A 10,502-nucleotide genomic window follows, 5' to 3' on the forward strand; every position below is an offset into this window, starting at 1 on the left:
GTGTACCAGGGAGAAACGGATTCTTGAGCCATTAGAATACAAGAAAGGCAGCGAAAGGTTTGGGGGAAAGCACTTACGAGTCGGGGATCAGGAGAAAGACAAATTGGTTGGTGGAAGTAGTCAGAGGAGAGAACGAAGAAGATGAAGCGCAGAGTGATGCACTTCCGCATCGCTTAGGGTTTTTTAAATACAAACTATAGGATCCAGCCCCATTGCATCCGTTCGTTGCAAGAAGTACACCCTTTGCTAACCATTAATTGACAATTAACAAAGGAAGTAGTCTTGTTAGTCTGTACGAAGAGGCGTGTGTCAGCTGTCACTTCAGAGAATGTGCTAGTGGAACACGTGACACTCTGCTATAAAATGATATTTATGATAGAAGAGGCATCCAAATCATTGCGATGAAAAGTACCTTCCTACGTATCAATAGTACATCATTAGAAGCCAAGTTACTGACATGCTTTATTTCAAGAATAATCAATTGCAACCCTTAAGGACGGCGGGAACGTCCTCATCTGGGCCAAAAGGGCACTCGGGTCCAATTAGTCAGTTATTAGCTTCCTTTGACTAGACTTGAAGCGGAGGATAGTGATATGAGATGTTAAATGTGGATCCTAAGTTGATGTGAAAGGTGAAGTCAAGGAGAGTGGAGGTTCAAATCAAGGAAAGATGGTGGTAAAAGGGTAACCCCTAAACAAAGCTTAGCCTCTTATCCAATACTGGGGTCCCCGATTCAAGGATAGCTGGCCTAAGGGCCAATCTTGCTTGAGGAACAAGCATCCCAATCCTAGATGCAGTCGGGTAGGTCTTCATAACCCGACTGGATCTAAATAACTCAAGATATCACTTTAGTAATCAGGAACCAACTGCCAGTCATAGGGATGACTGACCAAGAGGTCGGTCAGGCCTCTTGGAGTTCAATTCCTCATACTCCAGAAACACACAACCCAAGTATATAGCCGAACAGTCATAAAATTACTTTGACCGGAAAGGCTCGTTTCTATCATACTCCAGAAGCATGCAGCCTAAGTATACGATCGGATGGTCATAAAATCGCCCTGACTCGAGAAGCTTGTTTCTATAGTTTCACTTAGATATCCAAATTCACAATATATAGTCGAGCGACCATAAAGATAGAGTGGTATTCCACTCAGATCTCCGGTCACAATATACAGTCAAGTGACGATAAAAACAAGGTGGTATTTCACTCAGAATCTCCAGTCACAACATACGTCCTAAAGACAGGGCAGGATTTCACTTAGAGTACTAGAATCAAGGTTCCATTCATCCTTCGCCACAATGGACACTAGGTCAAGCCAACACCCGGCCGAGATATATCCAGAGAGTAAACTGGTCAGAGAATCCTAACAGTCTGTCAGAGAATAACAACTGTTCGTCAGAGAATATTCCTTTATGCTTCCCTTCAGCCGACCTAGTATGACAACATATTCCTTGAATAGTCTCATTGATAATGTCAATAACAAAAAGGGGGCTATACTCCTTCCAGAATACATACACTCCATTACTCAATAATTTCTAACACTCGACATTTTCTGTCATCTCATAATTATTGAGATTATAGAGATGATATATAAACAAGGGGTCCTCTTCGATGATAAGGTGTGCACACTTGATACATTGTACTATGTGCATCTTATTCATTCCTACTATTCTACTTCTCGCTTGGCGATATATCGACTTGAGCGTTGGAAGGCCTTCACCAGATACCCCTTCCCTGGTTTTTGGCTGCTAACATTCTGTTGGCTCGTTTGAGTATGCGCAGGGGAGTTTAGTGCACCAGCCAAGAGTCTTTGATTCAACCCAGAGCTCTTCGCCCAGCCAACGTAACATACACCTATCCAGTATTGCACCTTCAGCTTTCAAACAGGATCATCTATAGTATTAAGTTTTCTTGAAGCATATAAAAAGGGATTTTGTAGGCTTAAAAAAGAAATATATGATTATGTTCTTGGCATTCATTTGGTTCTGTCTATAACGAGTGTACATATATCATTCTCTTTTGCAATTTACTATTATGTGAAGGGACGATATAAAAGCAACACATGGCAAAAGACGATTCCTCGCCCCCATTGCCCCCATCAACTGGTTCCTATGATAATACGGAGGAGATAAATTATGAGTGACTACTAACTATTACTGCAAATGGATAAGGCATGGGGGAGAGCATGTTAGGATACGTCGAATTTCGATCCCAAGATGTCATGTGATTATATACCTAGCACAAGTAAAATTAATTATTTAGAGAATAAATTGCATTTGTTGACTACATGTATACCTTCACAAACACAAGCAACCCATTATTTAGGTTTGACCTAGTTAAAACTATTGTTCTCTTTAGGTAAATCGATTATTTAGAGATCAACAAGAGTTGTATTTATTGATGATATACCTTCACTTTATCGACAATAAGAGTCACATTCGTTAAACACACTATAAAGACGACACCATGCATTATACAACACTTTCCATCACATCCTCCTCTTTGTGATTTATTAACTATCACACACAATTTACTACTTAGGAGGTGTCCGAGAAGTAATCTTGTATAGTAACTCGAACAGCTAAAGGAATTCGCACCAAGTGCCTTCCCCCATCACTCCACGTCAAGCTTCCGAAGTTGAAGTCTCCTTGCACCGCATGCAATGAGGTGAATGTTAGAGCAAAAGTTTGTACCTTGTTGAAAGCATTGAACTTGAGGACCGAAGGCTCCACAGAAATCTTAACACCCGGAGGTGATTCTACTATTGCTCTGTATATTGTATCTGTGTCGCCTACGTTCGTGACGGTTCTCTTTACTGTCACAGATGTTTTGAGATCAGAAATGGATATGGAGGGCAGATTCAAGTGATACAAATGAGCATCCACCAAGTCACAGTTTGATGCATCACTAGTGCAGTTAAAGAACTTGAAGTAATCATTTGGATCAACGTCGTAAATTAGTCCGGGATCCAAAGCTCTGTTAGGATTGATGTGACCACCACCGAAGTCGAAAGGATCAGCGAGCTTTCTAGGAACTCCATCCGCTTCGATAGGGAATCCATATGCGTTGGTCGTGTAAGCTTCATAAAATGGCAATATTCATATGATCAACAAAATTTGCTCAAAGAGTTTGAGGGAAGAACTGTAATAAGTTTGATGACTAATTAATTGACTTACCGGTAGTTACGAGTGCGGATTTAATAGCAGCGGGAGACCATTCTGGATGTGCTGCTTTGAGAAGAGCTGCTACTCCGGTAACATGAGGGCATGCCATCGATGTTCCAGACAGAAAATAATATGAATTAAACCTTGCAGCTAAGATACTTACTCCGGGAGCTGTGATATCCGGCTGTCAAATGGCAAATGTTAATTGCATTGATTTATCTCTCTTAATGAATAGTTTCAGGAAGCACACATAGAACTAATTTAGATCTTTTTAACTAGAAAATAAAAGCTTTAGAATTTCCTTCCAAGTAATCGGCAGAAAAGGAATTATTCACCGATATAGTAGATCAACAAAAGTAGTACCTTTATAAGATCCGGATAGTCTAAACTCGGTCCCCTCGAGGAGAAAGCTGCCACCCTAGGAGACATCACTCTACTCCCCACAATATTGTTAGCTGGGCTTATCATGGCTGTTGGAGATGATGTGTCACTGTGGATCTTAAACGATATTAGCATAATTTGCGCATGCAGAAGAACAAATGTTTGATTAAGAAAACTGATTCAGTGTAGAAAACACACCTTAATTGTATATATTCCTTTATTTGTAGCATTACGTCATTGTCTACAAGGAGATAGATAAATCTCCTATAATCTTGGAGCAGGCCGATTGGGGATCTAGCAAAGATAACACCTTCTGCTTGAGCTTCTATCAAGCTATTCACTACTTGAGACATGCTGCGAGAGGCATCACCAGCGCCCGATGGAATGTCTCCAGGAGCAAATAAAGAATCGGCGCACACTACAATCTTTCCTGCTATATTTGTGGAATTTAGCTCGGCTGTTGAACAACTGCAGCAGATAGCAAGTATACGTGCAATTACAATTTTAATTAATATGCCTTTTTAATTCCCAACCCCTGAATGAAACTAAATGATACCTTCTAATTAGTAATAATTCTGTAGAATTAGATCCATCATCGGATGTATGATAGAATGACTGACCCTGCAATAATAGTATTAGAATCAAATTAACTAGTAAGGAACTGATTGTGTCGATTAGAAGTAAAAAAAAAATTATGTGGTCGCTAGCTCTTACCACCAACTTTTGATTGTTTCCGAGTGTGATAATCGTAGGAAAAGAGCGGTCGATTGTGCTGGCTCCGACCGTAATCACCCATGGAAGATCATTGCTAATGGTTTGAGGAAGCGGACCATCATTGCCCGCTGAGAAGATCACTGTTATCCCCTTTGCTACAGCATGTATTGTGACAAAACTTTGGAAAAATCTAGCACCGAGTGAAAGTGACAAGATGTCGACACCATCATGCACAGCATCATCGATAGCCTTGAGCAAGGCGGCTTCTGGACAACGGATAGCGCCTCCCCAACACGCCTTGTATATGGCTAGCCGAGCATGAGGAGCGCCGCCTCTTGCTGTGCCCACACCAAGTCCATAAAAGCTTGTGTTGGAGACGAATGAACCTGCTGCGGTGGAGGCTGTGTGTGTGCCATGGCCGCTATAGTCTCTGGGAGATTTGTAGTCTACGTTGAGATAGGAAGCGTTAACGCCTCTGGCGTACCATCTTGCACCGATGATCTTTCGATTGCAATTGTTCATGGTGAAGTTTTGACCTGTTTCACACGTGCCTTTCCAACGAGATGGTATTGGTCCATAACCATAGTCGTTAAAGCTCTTTGATTCTGGCCAAATCCCTACAGATACTTATGTATGTCATTATTGTTGGGCTAACCAGGTGTGAGATTGCTATTTTGAATTTATAGGATTGAGAATTGATGCTTGCCTGAGTCGACAACTCCGATAATGATATCTTCGCCAAACGTGCCTCTTTGAAGCAGTCCCATTGGTTGGTGTTGGTCGTAGCTTAGTCCAAGATAGTCCCAACTTCGTGTAGTATGCAGTTCAACACTACTGCTTACCTTTATACTAATCACTTCCGGTAATTCTACATGACAAAGGTTTTCAATTGAACTGATTCTAGCCAAAGATCAAATAAGCATATGCCTTGTGCTAATGTTTTTCAACGGAAACTGTCTATTTTACTAAGATGCATACTAGAAAATATGACCTCTCGTATAAAATGATATATATATAAATTAGTACCTCTCATTTGTTGAGCTTGGGAATCTGTAAGCATGGCTGCAAAGCCTGAGAAGCCATGTCTATAACTGTAAACAATTGACCTCAGAGCATCTTCTTTACTGAAAAATATCACCCATAAATTAGATTTAGTATCTTTATTTTAACTTTCTAAGCATATAAAGGTATAAAAAAACAGAAGTAGAGATGACTGAATCGAATTTCATATCCGTATTCATCTTTATTTATTATATTCATTCATATACCTATGGCTATGACTATCCGATATTTAACTTTCATCCTCATTTCATCCCCATATCTATCTAAGTATATGTAGGAGGTTCTATAAATTATTGTTATCATTTTTGATAATTTTCATATTTTAGGTATTTAAGTTATTTTTGATATTTTAAATATTTTTAATAATTTTTATCATTTTATATTCTTTATATTTTGAGCCTGTTTTATGAATTTAGGGTTATGATTCTATTAATATTTTTTCCTTTATTTAAAATTTCTTTAATTTTTTTATAAAATAAAAAAGTTATAGTTTCATGTTTTTTTTAGTTCGAGAGTATATAAATATATGTTTAGTTGTATGGTAAATTAATCTCTATTATTAAATAATATTTTATTTTACTAAAAATCTAAAGGATAATCATTATCTTTTCGTCAGTTGGTATCAGAGTTGATAGTGTTCAATTGTAGGGTTGTAAATGAAGCAACCATTTGTAAACAAATTTGGTGTTCAGTTGGTAAGAGCTTGTTTATGTTCGTTCAATATACATAAGATTAATTAAACAAACAAATTTGAACAACTCGTTAAGCTAAACAAACAAGCTTGAACACATATGCGTTCAGCTCGTTAACGTTTGTGAACAATGTTCGTGAACAACGTTCGTAAACAATGTTCACAAATCATATTTATTAATAAAACTCTTTTCAATATGCTAAATAAATAATAAAATAAAATAAAATAAATTTAAATTATCAATTTTAATAACTAATCAAATAATTAAAAGTTTCAAACAATCAAACAAGGTTGAATTAAAATTTTCAAAACAATCAAACAAACTTGAATTTAGAGCTTGATAACATCTAAACAAACCAAGCTCAAGTCAAGCTCGAACCAAGCTCAAGTCAAGTTTGAATTGAGAGCTTGATAACATCTAAACGAACCAAGCTCAAACCAAGCTTCAAACAAGCTCAAGATCATAAAAAATAAACCAAGCCAAGCTTGAACACTCATTTTAAAAGATTGGTTCATTTTAAGCTCGGCTCGACTCGACTCGACTCGATTATCTTATCAAACAAGCTTGAACACCTCAAAGCTCGACTCGATTCGACTTATTTATAGCCCTATTCAATTGAGAAAGTCGAACATCAGTTCTAAGATAAGTTCCGAAGGAAGAAGTCTTGACACTTGAGAATTAAGGATTTATACAGGTAAATCATAGATTTAATTTATTTAAATCATAGATAGATAGATAGAGAATATTATTAATTGGATCAATAAAATAGAATGTTTTTTTTTTACTATAAAGAAGTTCGGAATAGGACGAAGGTGAGATCCAGCACCGATATGGTATGATAGCTCAGAATTTATTGATGGAGAAAAACATGGGAGAGAATGACGTCCCTTCCAAATCTTCAAGCCAGAATTGTCAAAGATAGGGAGGTTGGAGACAGACCCCACCGATTCTCCCTAGCTCGGACACCAGTGTTGAACCGTTCAGGTTTGTCTCTTTCTTGAGAAGGCGCGACGCGGTCAAAGGAAGAAGATGAGCCGGCGCCTTCCGACCGCCTCTCTATCGGTTTCCCATTCATCGTCGACCCTAACCCTAACGCCGGCCACCATTTAATTCAATCCCTAGAGATCTCGATTCTACCGCCGGGAGACAGAGAGAGGAGGAGGATCTGATCGTGGAGATGGAGCAGTGTTGGACTTTAATCAAAGTCCTTGGAAAGATTGGGTAAAGATGAAGCTTCGGCGATGAGGCCTCCGAACCCGGCGATGCCTTACCGAGAGGACTGCTGGAGCGAGGACGAGACTTCTTCGCATGTCGACGCCTGGGGAGACCGCTACATCGAGCTCAACCGCCGAAACCTCCGCCAGAAGCCGTGGCAGGAGGTCGCCGACGCCATCAACTCCCATCGTGGGACCAGCCGCCGGCCGTCCTGCACCGACGTCCAGTGCAAGAACCGGATCGGCAAGCTCAAGAAGAAGTACAAGGTCGAAAAGTCCCGGGTCGCCGGCAGCGGCGAGAGCCAAAAGCCCTTCTTCTTCCGGCTCGACGCCCTCGTCGGATCTGCCCCGCCGCCAACCTCGAAGAAGCAATCCGGGTCGCCACCGCTTGCTCTGGCGCTCCCTTCCCATCAGAAAGGTTCCGCCTTGCCCGTCGCCTCCGCCGTGCGACCGGCGAAGTCGAAGAAGAAGCGTACTGCCGTCGCCTCCTCCGCTGTGGGCATCCCTTTCTTCAGGTGCGCTGCTGCTGCGGTTGCAGCGGCTAGAGAAGGCAAGAACGATATCGACGAGGACGAGGTAATTGTGAAGATGGTTCTTTCGGAGTCCGTTTTACCCGCCGATCGTTATCTAGAGTCGTTCTAGGCATTCTCCACCCATCCATTAATGAAGTGGAGATGAAGGTGGTGGCGGCTTTGGAAGAAAAGAAGTCCGCCATGGTTGAAAAGGAAGCAGAGGAGGATGCATCCAATTGTGATCTTGATGGAAGTAATTCAAACATCTCCGCCTCAGAGGCTGCTACTATCATCAATTCCAGCCTTGCCACCACTCCTGCTGTTCCTTCAGATATGGAAGTCTCAAAGATGGAGTTCGATGCCGATGCAATTTTGCAACATTGCAAGGACAGTCTCCAGGGAGAAGCAATGCATTCTCAAGGAGCATTTGCTATTTTTTTCCTTCAGCTTTGATGGTGTGAAATTTTCAGCTTTGGAAAGTGACAATGGTATTAGTGCCACAGGCAATGCTGATGTTGTGGAAGGAGCAGTCTTAAAAACGGAAGTGGATAGTTTTCCGGTGTCTGAATGGCAGCAAGGAAAGGTGGATAGTATTATGGAGGTATCCATACCACCACATCTAATGGTAGGTGACTTCAAAGGAATAAAGGTCCAAGAGGCAAAGCCTATGATCAGGAATAAACTTCTAGAATCAGGAGATGCAGTTATGTACAGGGAGCCTGAGAAAAAAATCATGTCCAGATGAGGTGATGGGTGTGTTGTGGCACTGACAGGTCAATGGTACATCACCTATGGTGAGGCTGAGTGGAAGACTAAGGCTGAGGATTGTTTAGCCAAGATGAACTTGTACTGCAAAGAAACAAGAAGTGGTTTTGAGCACACACTAAGTTGGCTTAATCAATGGGCATGTTCTCGGTCTTTTGGATTTGGCACATTTCTTCCTTGGGATGAGCCATTTCTGGTCTAATCACTTTCAGATTCAACACTCTCTATGGCCTTCCATACTGTTGCTCATCTATTGCAATGCGGAGACATGTATGGATTGGATCATTCTTCCGTGAAGCCAGAACAAATGACTGATGATGTCTGGGATTATATCTTTGGTGGAGGTCCTCAGCCAAAATCAGATGTCCCTATGGTTCTTCTTAACAAGATGAAGCAAGAATTTGACTATTGGTACCCATTTGATCTTCGTGTAGCAAAGACCTTATTCAGAACCATCTCACTTTCTATAACTATAACCATACAACACTGTTCTCTGAATGCCATTGGCCTTGTGGCTGTCGAGGCAATGGACATCTTATGCTGAACTCTTAAAAGATGTCTAAATCAACTGGAAATTTCAGGACTCTTCGTCAGGCAATAGAGGAGTTCTCCTCTAATGCCACGAGGTTTTCCCTTTCAGATGCTGGGGATGGAAGAAGTCTGAATAAAGCTCTTAAGACTGGATTCTATGACCTTCAAGCTCTTAAGACTGGATTCTATGACCTTCAAGCTACTAGGGATGAATAGTGGGTCAGTAGAGCATGTTTGGCATAATATTCTAAAGAAGGATGGTTTTATTGTAATTGCTGGCTGGCCTGTTTGATGCACCTGGTCTTACTCTAAAACTTGCTAACAAGTACTTGCAAGATTCTATAGTATTCTTGAGGAGGCTGCCCCAAAAGCAAGCATCGGGCACAAAGAGGATAAAAAGGGTCTTGTAATCTCTGTGGTACAAGTGTTGCTAGATGATCTTTCCATCTCAACTCGAGGATGAGGTTCTTACATACTTTTATAAAAGAAATAAATTATTCCAATGAACTTATGATATTTATTAAATTCTTAAAAAAATTTGGAAAAGAAGATGAAATACATCTTGGTGATCAAATAAAAGAGGAAATAAGTTTTTTTTCTAAAATAAAAAGTGGGTTAAAAATTTTCCTTACCCATAATAAAAAATATACATACTCAAATATTCAATTCTTTAATTAGGTCTAAAATTCTCTCTGTATCCTCTTGAATATCAAATTCCCGGTTGAATTCAAATAAAACTACCCTTCAGTTTTACCCTTCAAGACGAATAGAACAAGTTTTGAATTAAGTATTTACCTTCCTAGTAAAGAAGACAACAAGTCATGGTGGGATGAAGTCACAAGATTTGGATCTTCGTGCCGCCTCTCTCCAAGGTATACAATATATAACTGAAAAAGGAAGATCAAACATATTTTCTGATTTCAATTGTCGTCTTCTTCGTCTAAATATGATTCTTTTTTCATTAATTATGTGTACATATGTATATAGACATATAAGAAATAAAGAAAAGGCAGTAGGACTCTAACCTTTGCCGATGGTTGACTTCCATTTGCTATCATCTGGAAAGAGTTGAAAGTGAAGAGAAACAGAAGGAAGGAAACTAGAAGATGCTGTGAATCCATCTCGATTTAGCTTTGGAGGAGAAAACTCATTGTTTTGGCTCTATTTATAATCAAAGATTGCAAGTAAGATAGAGGTTGGATTTGATATAGTCAATCTTAATTAATAGATGGACAAAGATGAAATTGCCTCACCAACTCTCCAGTTTGGACAAGTTCAAGGATACTTTTCATTATTTACATCTTAATTTGATAATGAGTTTATTCTAACAATTATGTTAAATTAAGTTGGATCTCAATTTGAAATTCATAACTAGATGAATACAAGTACTAAGTTCGGACGAGTCCTACTGAAGTTTATTTGGTTTACTCGAGAAGGTCGAACTTTAGTCGGGTGGGCCACGAATC

General features: G+C 39.9%; 2 protein-coding genes and 1 pseudogene across 2 annotated transcripts; 2 read left to right on the top strand and 1 right to left on the bottom strand.

Annotated features, from left to right (window-relative positions):
* Positions 1-2,398: 2,398 nt before the first annotated feature.
* LOC121989138 (subtilisin-like protease SBT3.9) lies at positions 2,399-10,196 on the bottom strand. The gene is made up of 10 exons (XM_042543004.1): positions 10,062-10,196; positions 9,832-9,923; positions 5,287-5,384; positions 4,967-5,128; positions 4,261-4,877; positions 4,103-4,167; positions 3,745-4,014; positions 3,529-3,655; positions 3,178-3,349; positions 2,399-3,080 (listed from the first exon to the last, which is right to left on the bottom strand). Exons 1-10 carry the CDS (start codon positions 10,155-10,157, stop codon positions 2,539-2,541), a joined length of 2,241 nt encoding a protein of 746 aa, XP_042398938.1. The 5' UTR covers positions 10,158-10,196; the 3' UTR covers positions 2,399-2,538.
* Positions 7,256-7,870, top strand: LOC121989140 (trihelix transcription factor ASIL2-like). The gene has a single exon (XM_042543005.1). The coding sequence runs from the start codon at positions 7,256-7,258 to the stop codon at positions 7,868-7,870; it is 615 nt and encodes a 204-aa protein (XP_042398939.1).
* LOC121989139 lies at positions 7,967-9,252 on the top strand (annotated as a pseudogene).
* Positions 10,197-10,502: the final 306 nt, after the last annotated feature.

Source organism: Zingiber officinale, chromosome 6B, assembly GCF_018446385.1.
Source record: "Zingiber officinale cultivar Zhangliang chromosome 6B, Zo_v1.1, whole genome shotgun sequence".
Taxonomy (NCBI): domain Eukaryota; kingdom Viridiplantae; phylum Streptophyta; class Magnoliopsida; order Zingiberales; family Zingiberaceae; genus Zingiber; species Zingiber officinale.